The sequence below is a fragment of the Astyanax mexicanus genome, chromosome 6 (genome assembly GCF_023375975.1).
Source record: "Astyanax mexicanus isolate ESR-SI-001 chromosome 6, AstMex3_surface, whole genome shotgun sequence".
In the NCBI taxonomy this organism is placed as follows: domain Eukaryota; kingdom Metazoa; phylum Chordata; class Actinopteri; order Characiformes; family Acestrorhamphidae; genus Astyanax; species Astyanax mexicanus.
This window is the reverse complement of record NC_064413.1, coordinates 44,600,667-44,619,918: the sequence shown is the minus strand read 5'-3', so window position 1 is coordinate 44,619,918 and position 19,252 is coordinate 44,600,667. Positions and strand designations below refer to the sequence as shown.

Below are 19,252 nucleotides of genomic sequence, written 5' to 3'. Positions count from 1 at the left end.
CTCTCTGGAGCGTGTACTTCTTGTCTTCTTGATAAAAGTGGAGATAATCTGCTTTAACTTACTTAGAAATACGTGCCAAATGTCAAAATGGTTATCTCATTCATGGATCCATACATGGCAATATAGTGTCGCGCTTCAGAGAGAGGGTGCTTTTTCTGGCGGGGGTGCTGAATTCGGCACAACACTGCCCTGTTTGTTTACAGGAACATCACATCACCTTGTTCTTACACTGCATGTGTACTGTTGTAGAGTCGGAGCGATCACACTAGTCAAAAGAGCCATGCTTGCGATGGAACGACACGGATTACCTAGTGTTGAGTACATCCTAAGTGTGTCATAATTGTTGGTGCCACAAGGACTGGTTTGAGCATTGCTTGAACTTTTAGACTAATGGGATTCATTTAACAGGAAAAAATGTCATAAATGAAAATAAATAACATCCAGTAAATGGCAGGCTGAAGAATATTTGATGCTTCAAGTTCAACAGAGGCTACAGTAACTCAGATAAAATTATGCTGTTTCAAATACCTTAAGAAAATAAATGAAAAATTGCATATTGTGAAAAATGTCAATTTACAAAGCCTTTGTCATGCGCAACTCACAGTAGATTCAGACATTTATTATAATAACTAAAAAAAAAAAAACACAGAAACACTGGTATAGTAAGACGTCTGGCTGACCCACATGGCAACACCTTTAGCTCAGCTTAACCCTGGACTAAGCCTGAGTTTCAGTGCAATAAAGTCATGAAATATTTTTAATTTTTAAAACAGGGCTACCCCAAGTTTTCCCCTGCAGCCCACTGATGGGTCACATCACCTACAAGTTAAAAAAAAAACACACAGATCTATGCTATTACTCAAACTGCAAACTCCCACCAACAGACGTGAAGGCCCTAATTCACAAATACATTAATGAGAAGTGGCAAAACGAATGGAACACCCAAATAAACAGCAAACTGTACGAGCTCAATCCCAAAATTGATCGTGTCACCAACACGTATGTAGACAATAGATGGGATCAAGTCATTTACTCAAGATGCCGCATTGGCCACACCAGACTGACGCACTCCTTTTTACTGAAGGGCGAAAGACCCCCACATTGTGATGTGTGCCAACGAACTATTACTATAAAACATATATTTACCGAATGCCCAAGATACTTATCTACGAAACAAAAACTCTGCCTGTCAGATACACTAGTGGACATTTTCAACAAAGACAATGCAAACAAAGTACTGACCTTTTTAACTGTTACCAACCTACGAGTCCTCATCTAAGGACGAGATCATAGAACCTTGTGAATAAAAAATACCTATCCTGCCACGAAATAGCTGACGAGCTGATGTGGCGTTAAACTCAACCAACCAACCAACCAACCAACCAACCATTACTCAAATACCCTTATGTAGCATCTTTTTTTTCAAGAGTAAACTAGTAAATTCCCCAGTGAATATCTAAGAAATTAGTTATGGTATTGTCATTATTGATGTTGATTAAAAAATGTGAGAATAGAGAATCTTGAGACCAATTCTAAAAAAAATCTGGGCCAACTTTTGCAAACTGTAGCAGTAAATCACCTGTCAACGGTATTTCTTATTTTCTAGACAAAACAAAATGTTAAGCGCAAGAAAGGCTGTAGATATGCACAAACACTGTTCTCCAAAACTAAAGGAAATTGATAACATTCACATGCTGTTCTGCAGGCTTCAGAACAAGAAGGGAAATGCTGATATGATTAGAGACAAACACATCCAGCCACAGCACAGACAACCAAACAACAGATTCCACAAAATCCTGCAGGCTCAGCATGCTCTGGCATCAGATACCGTCTTATCAGAACCCCCAGAGGAAACACTGCCAGACTTTACCATTCTTCCTCAGTGTAACGGCCCACTTCAGTGCCCTGTAGGTAAGACTTATAAAACTGCTTACCATATACTTAAACTACAGTCCACAAATTCCCATGCACTTATTCAGAGTAACATTTCTAAAGCAATACACTTATTATATATAGAGCTCTGAAAAAAATAAGAGACCACTTAAAAAGTATGAGTTTCTTTGATTTTACCAATTTAAAAACCTCTGGAATATAATCAAGAGGAAGATGGATGATCACAAGCCATCAAACCAAGCTTTGAACTGCATGCATTTCTGCACCAGGAGTTGCATAAAGTTACCCAAAAGCAGTGTGTAAGACTGGTGGTGGAGAACATGCCAAGATGCACGAAAACTGTGATTAAAAAAACAGGGTTATTCCACCAAATACTGATTTCTTGGACTTTTAAAACTTTATGAATATGAACTTGTTTTCTTTGTATTATTTGAGGTCTGAAAGCTCTGCATTTTTTGATGTCAGCGATTTCTCTTTATTTATTTTTTTTTGCAAATAAATGCTCTAAATGACAAAATTTTATTTGGAATTTGGGAGAAATGTTGTCTGTAGTTTATAGAATAAAACAACAATGTTCATTTTACTCAACCATATACCTATAAATAGCATTTTTTCCAGACCTTCTTTTGTTCTTTTTTTATTATTATTTATTCGCTTGTATGTTACCTAATCCTGACTCATTGGGGCTGACAGACGACAGACGCTACAGCAGACATGTTCTTATGTAACCTGGTTATCGTAATTTCCTCATAGCTTCTACACATATGGTTCATACTATACTTTCTTTGACAGGCAGGTAAATTACAGGTGTCTGTCAGTACCCCACTGTAGAGCAGCGCCAGAGGCGTACATGTCTCAACCACATCCAGCTGCTGAATGCACTCACTCACTCACTCTGTACGCTCTGTACTATACGCTCCTTGAGATGGCTCTTACTCTTGGGGTTCTCAGTGTGTACTGATGTGGCACTCTTCCATGTACAGTTTTTTTATGCATCTTGGCATGTTCTCCTCCACCAGTCTTACACACTGCTTTTGTATAACTTTATGCCACTCCTGGTGCAAAAATTGAAGCATGATTTTATCTTAATTATATTCCAGAGGTTTTCAATTTGGTAAAATTAAAGAAATTCATCATTTTTAAGAGCTGTACATACAGAATATAGCATGGGTTTTTTAATTCAACACAAAATGCCACTTTTATTGACTATGACAGTTCAAGATTTATAACTCTATAACTTTTTTGTATTTAGTAGAGCACCCTTTTACTGCAACGAGATGTTATAACTGTGATGCACAAAGAGATACCAGCTTCTGGCAGCATTCCTGAAGAACCATAGCACATTTTTAAAGATCAACCTCCTCCAGTTCACTAATATTTAAAGGGGTTTGCATGATGTAATTGAGTATTTTAAATCCCACACAGGATTTTCTATGGTATTCAGTGTAGGCAACTGTGATGATTCCTCATAAATGCTTCAGGATTTCTTAAAAAACAACAACAATATTTAAGACGTTTATCCTGGGCTTTTTTTTTATATTTTAAAATAATGCAAAAAAAAAAGAAAATTTTTTGTAACAATTTTAGAATTTTCTTCTGGAGTCCCACAATGATTGATTTTAGTCTATTAATCTGATTATTAAAGTGCCACCAATGTAATTATGATAGTAAAAAACAGAAATGCATGGTTACAATCTGTACCAGTCAAAAGTCTAAACACACCTTCTTATTTAATGTTTTTTTACATTGCAAATGAATACAGAAGTCATCCAGACTATGAAGGAACACAAAAAACTTATGCAGTAAATTTAAAAGTGTTAAACAAATCAAAATACTCCAGTCGTACAGAATGTATCCTGTACAACAGAAGAAACTTTTGCTCTTCCTTTTCTGAGGTGGTCCTGATGAGAGCCAGTTTCATCATAGCGCTTTTGATGCTCTTTGTGACTGCATTACATTACATTATATTACATTACATTACATTTGGCAAACTGCACTTGAAGAGACTTACAAAGTTCTTGATTTTTTTTTTTTTGGATTGACTGACCTTACTGATATTACTTAAAGTATTTTTATCTTTACTAAGTTGAGTAGTTTTTGCCATAATATGTATTAGAACATTACTCAAATAGAGCTATTCACTGTATACCTGTAACTCTACTTCTTCACAACTTTACAACTGATGCTCTCATGCATGTAATGAACTCTTGACAAGTTCAGCACAGCTGTTAACTGAAAGCCATGGGACTGTCCATTACAGGTCTAAAGGATTAAAACTTGAATTCCTGGAACAAAATCTTGTCTTCTTTTTCAGAATGGTGACTAATATAATGGTTGTCTTTCAAATAATTTTTAAATACTCTGCAAAAAGTTACACAATAGTTTATGTGCAGTATATTGTGTATAACTGATATTTTTTAAAGCATTATATTTTCCTATTTTCAGCTCTGTTTTATTGTTTTTTTATTTTGTTTAGTATTAAAAATGATAATTAAAAATGTATTCTCTCATCTCTGTTTTTCTCAGCTCTTCAGTGAAGTGGATTATAGCACAGGCTTCTCTGCGTAAGTGGAGGCCATCTCTCAGCGAGCAGATCAGACACTGTTGGCTGACTTGCATTCATCAGCATCAGTCACCTGCCTCTCCTGCCTCCCACCACTCAACAGGAGGCGGCCAGGCAGCCGCCAGCACAGCTGAGCCACTGCAGACTCCAGCAGCAGCAGCAGCAGCAGCAGCAGCCCCGGCGGCCCACAGACACACGGCTAACACAGGGACAAATAACACACAGGCCAGGAAACATGATTACCAGCATGAGGAATAACAGGGAATCTTGTTTGAGTGATGCCACCCACTATGTCCTCCTAATGACTGATTCGATTGTCTGCCTGCTGCCAGTCCTGCTGTCTCAGGGTGCAGTTCAGAGGCTTGCTTTGATTTAAGGAAATGAACACGTCTGCTCCTTTACTGAGACAAACACTAGTGTATGGTATTTATTTTCATTACTGAATTTAACTCTGCTTCAACTCCAGCACTCCAGCACTGACCTCATCTAATTATCCCTCCTCAAGCTAATTGTTAGGCGTGAGAAAGAGCTAAAGCTCTATCAACAAGCCAATTAATCCATATGCCACCAGTACAGGAAGTCGGCAGCCCAGGCTCACGGTCTTTACGGTCAAAGTACTGTAGGATATGAAGCGTACACAGACCAGCATATTAGTAGCTGCTCTTTCGGATATAAATTAACCCTAAATACTAAGAAATAAATGGGTCAAAAAGGATTCGTGATTCAGTTAAAGAACCCATGAAGAACGTTTCAGTAGAAGCTTTTTAAAGATTAGTTTTGGTTAATTAGATGTCTGAGGAAATGGCACTTTTTTATATAATTTTATTTCTAATTTTTCCCTTTTACTCCCCAATTGACGTCGAAACGTCGATGTATCGTAGCAGCTCGGCTACGATACATCAGCTCACAGACGCCCTGTGCTGTAGACATCACCGCAGGAGTGATGTGGGGAGAGGGCGCCATCTACCCACCCAGAGGGGGCAAGGCAAATTGCCAGCTTGATGGCAAAGCTGCATGGGCTGGGGTTCAAACCTGCGAATTCCTGCTCATAGTGGCAGCACTTTAGACTCTGACCACTCGGCGCCCCGAAAAGGCACTTTTTAAAGGAGAACCCCATTGTGGAATGGACTTGGGGTGAAGTGAAACATGATAACCAGTATAAACTTTTGTTGAATATATTAACACCCCCTCCGCTTACACCCAGCATTCTGAAATGCAGCACTTTTAGCCAATGATCCCAACAGGCTTACAATTCTATGATAGGGGCATGCATAAAAATCACTATTTTATACCAATAACAAGCTCAAAGTGGCTCCACACTTCATTGGTAAAATGTATGATCCTCATCAACTGAACGGAGCATTTCAAAACAATTTGTACTCAATATCATCTTTCACTACGCCCCATTTGGCAATACAAAGGTATTCAAAATCAATGGTACTAAAATAGTTAATGCTTTTTTTTTTCAATGTATTGTTCTGGATTGGATTGTTGGATTGGATGTAAGATTTCCAAACTGAAAAAAATGTTGGATGTTATAAACACAGTTCTTTATGGGTTATACTAATACATGGGTGCCTGATGTTGTGCCCAAGTGAACTGGTTGTTATTAGCCTTTCTTTAATTAGAGGAAGTTATCACTCTGGAAATCACAAAGGACCCACAAAAAATAATAATTTATTTCAGTTAAAAATAATTTTCAGTTTGTTGTTTCACAACGGGACTGTTGGTTAACCAGCTCAGCACCTGATCATGAAGCTAATGATACAAATAATTCTTAGAACTTGATCGTATCTTTGCATTCTCACAATAAACATATGGGCATAAAGCTATCTGCCCACATTTACCACATTCTTTTTTTTCCAGCAATTAGTCTTAACATTAAATCCGCTACAAATGAATTGTAGATAGGACATTTCCACCGTAAGAGGAGATGAGAAAACAAATCTAGAGGAGATGAGCATGATCTTGACCTGCCCTTATAGTCAGGGCTTTTATCTTAAGGGAAAGGGAGGGTCTCTAAAAACTGTATTAAAAAAAAAAAAAAATCTGAAATTAAGTTGCTGCCATTATAATGTTTATGGGGTCTCAGGATGAATAGAATAAGCAGGAAAAAGGTGCTGCTACTATGATTTGAGGTTCACCAGTTAGAATCCTAGATTCTACCCTAGCCGCTTGTTTGCTTGTCTTCACCATACAAATGTTGGGAGCATTACTAATACTAATAGGGGAGTCATAATGAAAGGGTTTGGCGATTGCCCCTGCAAATTGAAAAGTAATTAAAATCAAATCAGAAACAAATATTTTTTTAGCTCTGAACCCTTTACTTTTATTTAAGTTATTGTTGGCTTGAATTTTAGAACATGCCTAGTGCTTCTAATTGAAGCTCCACTAGGAAGAATTGAGATTTATGCTCGCGGGCTCCCCCTACAGTTGCAGAGTGTAATAAATGTTTCGGGCGGATTAGTTTCTTTATCTCGTTTTCTGGCTTTCACAGACATATTCGGTCTCTTTCCAGCTTCTGCCAGAGTGTCTGTATGTTAGTTTGTAAAGAATGAACCAGTAGTCCTTGTAGAACTGTTAGAACTAAAGGTCGGAAAGCAGGTCGCAGTTTTCCTGAGCGTTGGTCGCGGCCTCCTCGGAAAACTTACAGAGTCTGGTTTGAGCTCAGAGGAGCTCCGGCACAGACAGGAGAGCACCGCTATTCCTCCTATTACACCTCAATGCAGTGCTGCAGTGAGTTTCAAGCTGTAATTTTACTTCTTAAAAAAATATAAAAATCAAGGAAATCCTACCTAGTGGGGCTTTAAGTAACGTCTATTCTAAATAATGCCTTGGTGGATAGCCACAATTTCTAAGTTGTGATTTGAGAACAAAATGTAAAATAATAAAAAAAAGAGCTGGGAACAGCAGCTTGGGAATAGCTGAAATAGTTGCATGTTTAGTAACACTGGGCGGGGGAGGGGCAACTTGTATGTGTGGAGCAATCGAAAAGGCTGCATCCCAATCCACACAATCCACACAATACTACACTAAATAGTGTGTAAAATAAACAGTGCCCCACCATTAGAAGTGCATGTGTTAGTAAAGTCTGTAAAGTATATGTGCTTTGGTAGACAGAGATGGCGGTGAGATGGACAGATGGTTACAGCTGTGTGTGGCCAACCAAAAATAAATATACTGTGGTTAAATTTCTGCTTTCTGCTTTGTGCTTACTGGGAATATAAAACAGCCCAGTGGAGGGAACGAGGGTCCAATTGTAGTTAGAAATAATCTGATACAAACGTTTTTTGTGTGTGTTTTGTTATGACGAGAACCTGGAATGCTACAGGGCTATTCTGACATTTTATTTTGACTATTAATTACTACACATAACTCTGCTTTCAAAGCAGTCTAGACAACAAGCAGAGAATATTATTTAGGCTTTCTGAGTCACACTTGGTAAATTCTGTCCAGGCCTCATGTCCAGGCCTTTGTTCACTAACTGGGTCAGTTATGTTTTGTATATGTTTTGATGTTTCACGCCCTTTTGATTCTGTTCTCAGAGCTTGATGAACTATTCCTCTGCATAGTCTCCTGGCTTGTTGGGAGAAACAAAATGTGTCTCCAGTACAATGCCATAAATTCTCTGCTGTCAGCATCAACATGTAAACTGTGTCCAGCGTGATTTGTAATCTGGAGGCAACGCACTCCTACCTTTCAAAGCCCAGCTGTCTTATTGACTTCTCCCACGATGAACCTGCAAAACAAGAGAGAAAAGGGAAGCTTTTTAATTTTTTGAAAGCAAATATTTAATGATCAAGAATAACCTCCATTGTTTTCAGCACCACTCATCATGTTGAAGCACTTCTAAAGTCTATATTCTATAACTAAAGACTGCACTCTATCCAACTGGTCATGCAGTCTTTATTCCAGTGCCCAACGTTGGTTTCATACTAGTAATTTAATTGACACCACTGCATTTTTACATGTACATTTTTAACAATTATTCCTCTATTTAAATTTAAATATCCACTATAAAAACGTCTTAAGTCTTAAGAAGAACAAGTGCGTCAGTTATCACAGTTAATCACAGAGTATTAGTGTGTTAAATTTTTTTATTGATTTAATCGATATGTATTGTGAGGTGGCAACACAATTAATGTATATAGTGAAAAGTCAAAAGTCAAGGGATAGCAGAATGTAAATGGCTCATGAAGATGTTTTACGATAGCAGACTGCTTAAAAAAAAAAACTCCTACCACAACTGTTTGAGTTTTGAGGTGTTTTCTTGTGAGGCTGAACAGCAGCCAGAGTGCTTATTGAAAGGGGATGTGATTTATCAGAGAGTTTATAGAGTCTATAGAGTGAGGCCTAATAGTAGATGTTGATAGATAGTAGATGGATAGAATCTTAGAAGCCATTACCACCCACAGTGGCCAGCCCAGAGAGTGGTATTTAATTATCTTGACCGGCAGTTTATTCTCATTTTCAACTCATTTTAAGTGTATATGCATGACCATCGAAAACATTCTATGACAGAGTTAGAGTTGACCTTTTAACTCTGTTCAGGAGTTAAATCTGAACTGTTGTGGGGATTAAAATATTGATCCTATCCAGAGTAAAATACAGCTCTCAGCTGGATTTATTTTGAACATAAACTCTGTCACAGTGTTAACAATTAATGCAAGAAACTGTGTTATTAAATTAATATTTTAAAACACTGCAGTTTTCAGTGCATTGGCAGCACTTTGTCACACTTCACAGTGCAGAAGATGGTAACTTGCTCTTACAGCCAACAACACATCAACTAGGCAAACAACCATGATATAAAATATCATGAAACACCCAATGGAAGGTAGAGCCCTGGTGGGCAAGACTTCACTCTGATGGTAAACTAGCATTGGAAGACACGCCCATCATTAAAGAGTTCAGTCACGCTCCCCAACACCTTGGAATAAACTCTGAAATACTACACCACCAAAGAGTTCCCCTTAACTCAACTTGTAGTTTAAGGTGGAGAATAAACTCACACAGTTTAATACTTATACGCATTTTTTTTTTAACTCCAGATTTTTCAACTCCAGAAATTTGCTATGTGGCAAGAACTGCCCATTAGGGGTGTGCTATATCGTATCGTACGTGATAATATCGGCAACATTTTTGAATATCGCAAACGATAGTATACCTTAAAATATCGTGCCACCCCTAATTATCACATCAGTGTACTACTTTTTGCTGTTTTTTAACAAAAGAAATATTCACACTCATTTCTCATTACATATCTACTTGAGACAGATTATATTTGTTCAGTATCATTTACTTTACTTTAATCATGGATATATGGAGATATTTGGAGTGCATTATTAGTATTATGACATTCTGGATCATTGATTTTTGTTGTAAATCTGATAAAATTCTTATATTTTTTAATATCTCAGTTAGGGGTGTGCCATATCATATCGTATGCAATAGTAAAATGTAATTTTCATTTCGTTGCAGTAGTGTATTCTTAATTTTTTTATCACCAAGAGTACCGTTATCGCGAGAATACCATGAAATATCATGATATTATTTTAGGTCCATTTCGCCCACCCCTACTGCCCATGCTAACAGACAAGCAACTCACAACCACATTTTAAAGCAGCAACCCCCACACACATATCCCACAAGTCAGTGCAGCGTTCTTTAGCTTCCAGAAGACATGGCAAATGTCATATATAAACACATCTAGCTTAATCCAATTTGCAGGGCACTGGCAGACCCGGAGAACGATGCGTACTAACTTTCATCTACTTCATCAGATGCTGGAAATTACTACCAGAAAACCCAACAGGACGAACACACTGTACCTAGTGTGTTCACAGCCTCCAAACACCTCATTTACAACATTCCACTGATAGAAAGCATGTGTTAAAAAGTGCACCACACAACCAGCGGGGGGACCGGCGCTGCCCTGTGGGTCACAGGAGAGCCGTCATCACGCTGGATGCCGCGCATAAAGCCAGTGTGTTTGAAAAGAGCCAGGTTTTCATCCTCCTGTTCCTCAAGACTGCTTCCTCACGCTGTGGATCAAATGCGATCGAGAGAGCATAAAAGCACTGAAACGAGCTGTCCACACACAACATGCATTCCTATAGCATGATGGAGGGTCTCTAAAGTCCACTAAAGCTCAGTAGAGTGAGGAGTGTGTACCTGGAAATGTGGGTTAACTATGTTTACACAGACACTTCTAGGTGTTCTGAGTTTCTCGGGGGGTCCTGCACATATTCTGTCTATGCCACCATATGCAGTAGTGTACTTTGGATGATATTTAAAGCAGCATTTTGCGTGAATTGGTATTTTTTTGCTCTTGGGCTCCTCCTATAATCTGGAAGATTATTATAATATCCCTAATTTGAGCCATTGCTGAAGGACACATTTTACACATGCATTTCTGGACAAGCTGGGAGATGCAGCACCATTGTTGAAAGTGAAAGAATCATATGGACTGAGGTGGTAGAGTAATATTACAGAAGGTTAAACAAATATGACTCATGCTGTACAACATTACACAGTTCTCAGAAGTGTGGGTTTGTCCAAGTCACTGAAGTTACAAGATGTCAAAGACGAAGATGTTTACTTTCCTTTATTAGAGTCAGTAGAGAATCAACATGATTCTGAAGCTGTTTGTCTTAAGTATAAATGTAAGGATAGCATATTTCAGTAGGATAGTTGGATATTGTCTATTTTAATCCCAATGCTATTCTCAGTCTTTGTTTTAAACTCCATCTGGTGTCATTAAGGCACTAATAAAATACATTTTACTGTCTAGCTGGCAGCACTGAGGAGAGTTCTCAGATGGTACATACATAAGTATTTAATTACATTCTGCAGTGTTGAACTATTTAACTATTTATTGTGTATCATGACAAAAAGACATAATATCTGGAACTATATTAAACTATTAAGGAAAGAAGCTTTCTTTGCGTTTAAACCTGCATTAAAATGCATGCTCAGAACTGAGTGTATGCTAACGCTAATGCTAATGCAGATATGCTACAGAAACTCAAATTATAGCATGTTCACCCCATATAAAACATATATTTCGAGTGACTAGTTGACAAAGAACATCATACAGAACCAGTTAAAATTAAAATGTATTCTTTTTCTGCATTGTGGATTCATACTAAATTAATCCAAACTATGAAGAAAAACGTAAGGAATTATGAAGTAAACAAAATAATGTCAAACAAAACAAAATTTGATTTATATTTTAGATTCTTCAAAGTAGACACCTTTTGCTTATGACAGTTTTGCACATCTTGGCTGTATTTTCTCAGTCAGCTTTATGCGGTAGAGTCACATGGAAAGACCATCAAACGTCATGATGAAACTGGCAGTCATCAGGACCTCTCCAGGAAAGAAAGACCAAGAGATAGCTCTGTTGCACAGGATAAGTTCATCAGAGTTACCAGCTTCAGAAATACCTAAATGTTGTGGCTTATTGTGATTATGTGTCCCCTCATAGTCTGGATGACTTCAGTATTAATTTACAATTTAGGAAAAAAAAAATAAGATAGAGTGTGTATTGCTACACACACAAACACACACACACACACACACTGACACAAAATGAGTTGACTGCATTATCTAAAAGGAACTGAGTGCTGAATGGTTAAACTGGATTAAAATACACCTCAGAAAAAAAGGGCAACTTAAAAATGAGGAGTTTCTTTGATTTTACTAAATTGAAAACATCTGGGATATAATCAAGAGGAAGATGGATGATCACAAGCCATCAAACCAGGCTGAAGTTATCCAAAAGCAGTGTGTAAGACTGGTGGAGGAGTACATACCAAGATGCATGAAAAATGTGATTAAAAACCAGGGTTATTCCTCCAAATACTGATTTCTGAACTCTTGAAAATTCATGAATACAATTTTTTCTTTGCATTATTTGAGGTCTGAAAGCTCAGCATCGTTTTAAATCAAACAAATACCTATAAATAGCAAAATCAGAGAAACTGATTCAAAAACTGTTTTTTTTTTCCAGAGCTGTATATTAAACACACAGCTAAAACAATAAATTAAACAGTCACTACTAAACTAAATACAGTAAATCAGCCCAGAATATATCATTATATAAACTGTTACTAAAAATAAAGTGACTTCACTTCAGTATTAATCAGCAGCACATCTAATGTAAACTGTATAACTGCATTATTTATACACAAAGATTGAATAAAACTTGATTTGAATCAGGGCATGAAATAATAATAAAGGCAAAATATTACAGAAATGTTATCATGCTCTATATTAGTAAGTAAAATCAGCTTTATCAATGCACTGACTTCACACTGAGCCAATGACTTATATCACCCACTACAATACACACCTGTGACCCAGCCAAGAAAGCTAGCAGGATTTGTTGACTCTGGCCAAATGACAGGAGAGCTTTTAAGGCATCCTTAAAGATCTGATTCTATATTTTCTTAACTACGATAATAAATATGAAGAGCATGTGTGTTCTCTGAGGATCACTGATGCCTTTGTTTACCCTCGCTAAGGTCAGTGAGGCACACCCAGCATGTACAGATGCAGAGCATATGATGTTTCTGTCTGAGTGTCTCTCCTGCTTCTCTCTACAGTTATACAGTTATACAGTTAAAACTACAGGGCACCTCGCTTTTGGACTCCTTCCCACCTCATTAATGCAAAGGTTTGAGTCAAGATTTACTCAGGAACATGGGAAAATATCACTGCAATGTCCAGCCTATGTTTTTCTATAGGTTCTGCGTGCGCTTTCAGTCAGGCCGACTCGCGTGTCAAAGTTTTGGTTTCAGCAGCGACTCTGCAGAGCTGCTGCTCCAATCCAAACCTGGTGCTTATGGTTAATGTCTCTTTTAGTACTAAAGCTGACACCACCGGTGGTCCCTCCCATCTTTACACAGTTTAAGACTGTATTCTGCATGTTGATCAATAGTTACAGAGCTTTTTCTTTAGAGAGAAGCACATACAAGTTAAATACAATCAGCGAACAGGTTCTGTGTCATAGTGAAAAGGGTTTTCTTTGATGTGTAACAATAGCTGAACTCTATTTGGCAGGATGTAGTATCCACATTTTCTATAAAGAACCATCTCAAATAAGAAGTTAAAATGTTTGAGTTGAACCACTGCTTGCTCTAAAGAACCTTAGGAATATTTAAAAAGCATGTAAATAGGGCATCATTTCAATTGTATTAAAATACTGAGTATCTGCAAAAACTGACCCAAAAGTCAATGCTTTAAAAACCTCTAAGCTTTAAATCAAGTTGTTTTAAACAGTTTCTAAAACTTTATTTACCCCTTAAGTGACAAAAAAACATACTATTTTTCTATCATATTCCTAACTTCGCAGTTGTGTTTAAGGAGGGAAATGTTTAATGTATTTTGAGGACGGTTAAGAATATATTAAACAATTAAACAATATGTTTTTGTTGTAAATCTTATCGGGTGAGCATATATGATAATGAATAACTCTGCAAACATCTGGTTGAAATAAATAATAAAAAAAATAATAATATGACTTTTAGCAAGTAGCATGACTCATAAGGCCTGTCCTGAATCTAGGTCAGTCCACTCAATTATACATGACAGTAATATTTTAATTAGGGAATAGTCATTTATTTCTGTTGTTTTGTACTTCAATCATTTTATAGGTATTACGATAATTATACAATATGCCTCTGCAGTCTCAAGGTTTCCATCATTTTTCTCATAACCAGTTTCCATGCAGATCTGTACCTGCAAACATCTCCAAAATACAGCTTTGTAAAAAGGAAGAGAATCACTTAAAATGATGAGTTTCCTTGATTTTACCAAATTGACTGAACACCTCTGGAATATAATCAAGAGGAAGATGGATGATCACAAGCCATCAAACCAAGCTGAACTGCTTGATTTTTTGCACCAGGAGTGGCATACAGTGATCCAAAAGCAGTGTGTAAGACTGGTGGAGGAGAACATGCCAAGATGCATGAAAACTGTGATTAAAAGGGTTAAAACAGGGTTATTCCACCACATATTAATTTCTGAACTTTTAAAATTTATTGGATATGAATATGAACTTGTTTTCTTTGCATTATTTGAGGTCTGAAAGCTCTGCATCTTTTTTGTTATTTCAGACATTTCTCATTTTCTGCAAATAAATGCTCTAAATTACAATATTTTTTTTGGAATTTGGAAGAAATGTTGTCCATAGTTTATAGAATAAAAAAACTATGTTCATTTTACTCAAACATATACCTATAAAATAGCAAAATCAGAGAAACTGATTCAGAAACTGAAGTGGTCTCTTGTTTTTTTCCAGAGCTGAAAGCAATAAGCAACGTTCAAGCACCTATAACTATAACTGTTACACTGCCTGTTTCTCCCATTCTTCCTGTCAGCTGCTGTCTGAGGAGTGCTGTTGTCTCAGGTGTGTGTATGTGTGTGTGTGTATGGGTAAATGTGTGTGTGTGTGTGTGTGTGCAGGGCAGGAGGCCACGCTAGGCTGGAAGTGGGAGGCAGCAGTGGAGAGCAGCTGCAGGATCAGCTCAAGGCCTCGGCACTGAATGTAAAGACAATAAAGCGCAGGAAAGCGTAACACACAGGATGAGGTGCAGGGAGGAGCTCTAAATACAGAGCGCTGAATTCAGAGTGTGATGATTTAAGAATAGGGTTCTGCGAGAACAATGCTATTAAATTTAGGGGCGTGTGAGATTCTGAGGAAATAAAGATTAAACCAAAAAAAGTTCCCTCAGTTTAATCCAATTAAATACAGAAACTAGGGATGTACAGTACAGGCCAAAAGTTTGGACACACCTTCTCTTTTTCAATGCATTTTCTTTATTTTCATGACTATTTACATTGTAGGTTCTCACTGAAGGCATCAAAACTATGAATAAACACACGTGGAGTTTTATGTACCTAACAAAAAATGAGCTGTCCTCCACAGTCACCGGACCTGAACCCAATCCAGATGGTTTGGGGTGAGCTGGACCACAGAGTGAAGAAGGCAAAGGGGCCAACAAGTGCTAATAAACACCTCTGGGAACTCCTTCAAGACTGTATACTGTATATAAAGTGCAGGGCAGTCTACTAAGCCCCACTGTACACAAATAGACAATATACTGGGTAGTTTTTGCCTCCTCAAGAGCAGCAGAGATGTTTTTGATATCCAAACACAAAGCAGTTCAGGAATTTCTTACTCAAGTGCCTGCGGTGAAGAGGTTCTAAATCCAACCCCTCTCATTATATTCTGTTGAAATCTCACCACTGCTAAAGCTGTGTGCATGCCAGAGCTCCAAGTGTTACTCAGACAAGAACTTTTCCCCTCAGAACCACAGAATTTGTCAAAACACTGACTTTGCATCTTAAAAGTGTGATTTTTTATTATGTATTTTCATTAGAATTTCAGAATTTTGTTCCATTGATTTTAAATGAAACCTTCTAACAAATAACCATATATCAACAAGTTTCCCTTTTGGGAGAAATATGTTAAATGTAATATATATATATATATATATATATATATATATATATATATATATATATATATATATATATATATATATATATATATATATATATATATATATATATACATATGTTTCATGAACATGTTGATTTAGTATCACAAAATAAAAAACTGTCAATATTTGAGCTAATAACATAACATGACATAAATTTTATATTTTCTATTTTAAAATATGTAAATTAATTCATAATCAATGCATCCCCTCACAGACACATCTCAACTCTTCTGATCCCATCTCCAGCTTATTACAGCCCTGAAGTAAATGGTAATTCTAAAACTTTACTCATTATTTAAGGAAAGGTTTTTAGATTAGATTAGATTAGATATTTGAAATACAATAAGGCACTATGTATACACACTAATCCAAAAAGTCTGACATACAGCTCTGAATCAGTTTCTCTGATTTTGCTATTTATAGGCATACGTTGTTTTATTCTGTAAACTACAGACAACATTTCTCCCAAATTCCTAATAAGATTTACTGTCATTTAGAGCATTTATTTGCAGAAAATGAGAAATGTCTGAAATAACAATTAAGATGCAGAGCTTTCAGACCTCAAACAATGCAAAGAAAACAAGTTCATATTCATAAAGTTTTAAGAGATTAGAAATCAATATTTGGTGGAATAACCCTGGTTTTTAATGGCATCATGTTCTCCTCCACCAGTCTTACACACTGCTTTTGGATATCTTTATGCCTTTACTCCTGGTGCAAAAATTCAAGCAGTTCAGCTTGATTTGATGGCTTGTGATCATCCATCTTCCTCTTGATTATATTCCAGAGGTTTTCAATTTGGTAAAATCATGGAAACTCTTCATTTTTATGTGGTCTCTTATTTTTTTCCAGAGCTGTACATGTTTGGAAAACAGAGAACACCACAATAATAAATATACATGATCATATCGGACTATGGATACATCAATCTAACTTCACAAAGGTAAAACATGTTTTATAGTGCTTGAGCTTGTGCTCTTCTTCTGCTGTACGAAATCCCAAATATACAGAATAACCACTACACTTACTGTCAGACTGGCTACTGTAAACCACCAGCACTGGCTACCGGAGCCTCGGTCAATGAAATTCTATCCAGCAGCACTCCACCCTTTCAAGATGCAGAAATTCTGCACTGCATCATTACTGGAGCTCGCGTGGGTAACGCTTTAAATGGGGCCTTTGTTAAAAGACCTTGTGTAAAATCTACAGTATCTGGGCTAGAGTGCAGGGGTATTTTTAGAGCCTGTGGGTTGCGCATCCTGGGGAAGACAATCCTTATCGTGAGCGTTCGTAAGTTATTGACGACACGAACGCGCTGGAGCTGGGGCATTTGTTATTACTGGCAGCTCGACAGCACGGCGACAGATGAAATGTCTGCCTCCTGGCATCAGGACAAGGCTGCTGTAGCTCATACGACTGCCGGAGAGGCGAACAATGGCTTATTAATTCACACGAGGAGGTCACGGTGAGGTGGGAGGAGGACTGACGTCCGATTGGTGGGCTTTAACAAAAAAATGCCTTCACATTCCAAAATCAGCATTCAGATTCATCTGAGAACTAGTGGATACAGAGCGTCCGCTGCAAGAAGTGTAACAGCTATGTGCACTACACTTAATTAATCATTTTAACTGCAAGTTCATTAATAAAAGCACATCATGATACTGCATACTGTGATTCTGCCTACTGATGATCTGAGTACTGTATATACAACTTCAAAATGATCACTTTCTCTGATTTTGCTATTTATAGGTTTATGTTTGAGTAAAATGAACAATGTTGTTTTATTCTATAAACTACGGACAACATTTCTCCCAAATTCCAAATAAAAATATTGTCATTTAGAGCATTTATTTGCAGAAAATTCAAAGTGATTAAAATAACGGAAAAGATGCAGAGCTTTCAGACCCCAATAATGCAAAGAAATCAAGTTAATTCTAATTTGGAAACAACAATAATACCAATGTTTTAAGAATTAAGAAATCAATATTTGGTGGAATAACCCTGATTTTTATTCACAGCTTTCATGAGTCTTGGCACATTCTCCTCCACCAGTCTTACACACTGCTTTTAGGCACCATTCCCGACACATGAATTCAAGCAGTTAAGCTTTGCTTAAAGGCTTGTGACCATCCATCTTTCTTCAGATGATGTCCCAAATAAATGATCTAATTGACCATTGGCAGACTCAAAGTACATCAAAAAGTGAACAATGGACAAAGGACAAACAAGGTGTTTGCAACATTACTTTTCCATTAGCAATATTTTTCAGCTGACTAGAACACATGATTTTACAGTCACCCTCTTCCCTTAATTATTTCCCCAAAGATTGCCTTGTTTTGCTTTACCGTATACAATTCATCTATACATATATGTGTGTGTGTGTGAATAAGAGGTCACAGAAAGAAATGTGTCTTACAAAAGTGTATAAAAAGTGTTTATATCTATTATAGTAATTTAGCTGACCAAAAAAGGATCAAAATGATTATTACCCATTATTAAAGAAACTCCATAACAAATGTAACTAGTATATAGTATATAGTAAATGTTAATGTCGTTTGCAGATTTCTTACATTTTCTAAACATTTAAACAGATAATTAATTGATTGTAACCAATAATTACCCTAAGTTACAGGTGTGATGATTTTAAAGCACTTGACTTGAGGGACAGTTTAAGATCTACTGCTTTAGGAAACCAAACAACCCTTTTCTGACCTCTTTATTTCTAAAAGTCCCCCAAATTGCCCATCAATATCCCTCCTACTGCAGCTGTCTTCAACTGCTGAACAATTACCAGCAGTTTATCCAAGTTCAGAGTTCTACTCTGAGTGTTTTGAGATGTTGCTTTCATTGAAACATCAGGAATGCTTGGTGCAGGAGTTTGGCGCTCGCAGCAGCTCTCACTGCGAGAGCACAGGGAGTCATTTTTCACATCCTTTCATCTCTACACTTCCCCCTGCTCTTCGCCACAGAAAGAGCGCTTGTTTTCCTGAACTTGCTACAGCTGAGTTTAGAGAGAGGCACGGCTGAAGCGCATCGTCTGTTTTTTTTCTGTCTTTTTTGATGATCGGCTCTAATTTATTCCCTGCCAACAGCTATTGGGAGGGAGATGTCATCTTTGGCTGGAGTCCGGCTTCCAGCAGTGCACAGAGATTAAGTTTAAAGATGTGAGGAGCAGGGAAATGAAGCTGCTGATAAGTCGGGCACTGTTCAAATAACTGTGTTGAGCTGATAAAAGAGTTATTGTCTGTGAACATCGTGAATTGTTGGTAAGAAGCTTTAAACG

General features: G+C 37.2%; 1 protein-coding gene across 4 annotated transcripts in view; it reads right to left on the bottom strand.

The window, feature by feature from the left end:
• LOC103047759 (piezo-type mechanosensitive ion channel component 2) overlaps positions 1-19,252 on the bottom strand; it is a 198,019-nt gene that overhangs the window by 107,055 nt on the left and 71,712 nt on the right. For all 4 annotated transcript variants that reach the window (XM_022673427.2, XM_022673428.2, XM_022673425.2 and 1 more), the window contains exon 4: positions 8,153-8,195. In XM_022673427.2, the coding sequence (XP_022529148.2) occupies positions 8,153-8,195 (43 nt within the window). The remainder of the gene's footprint in view (positions 1-8,152; positions 8,196-19,252) is intronic.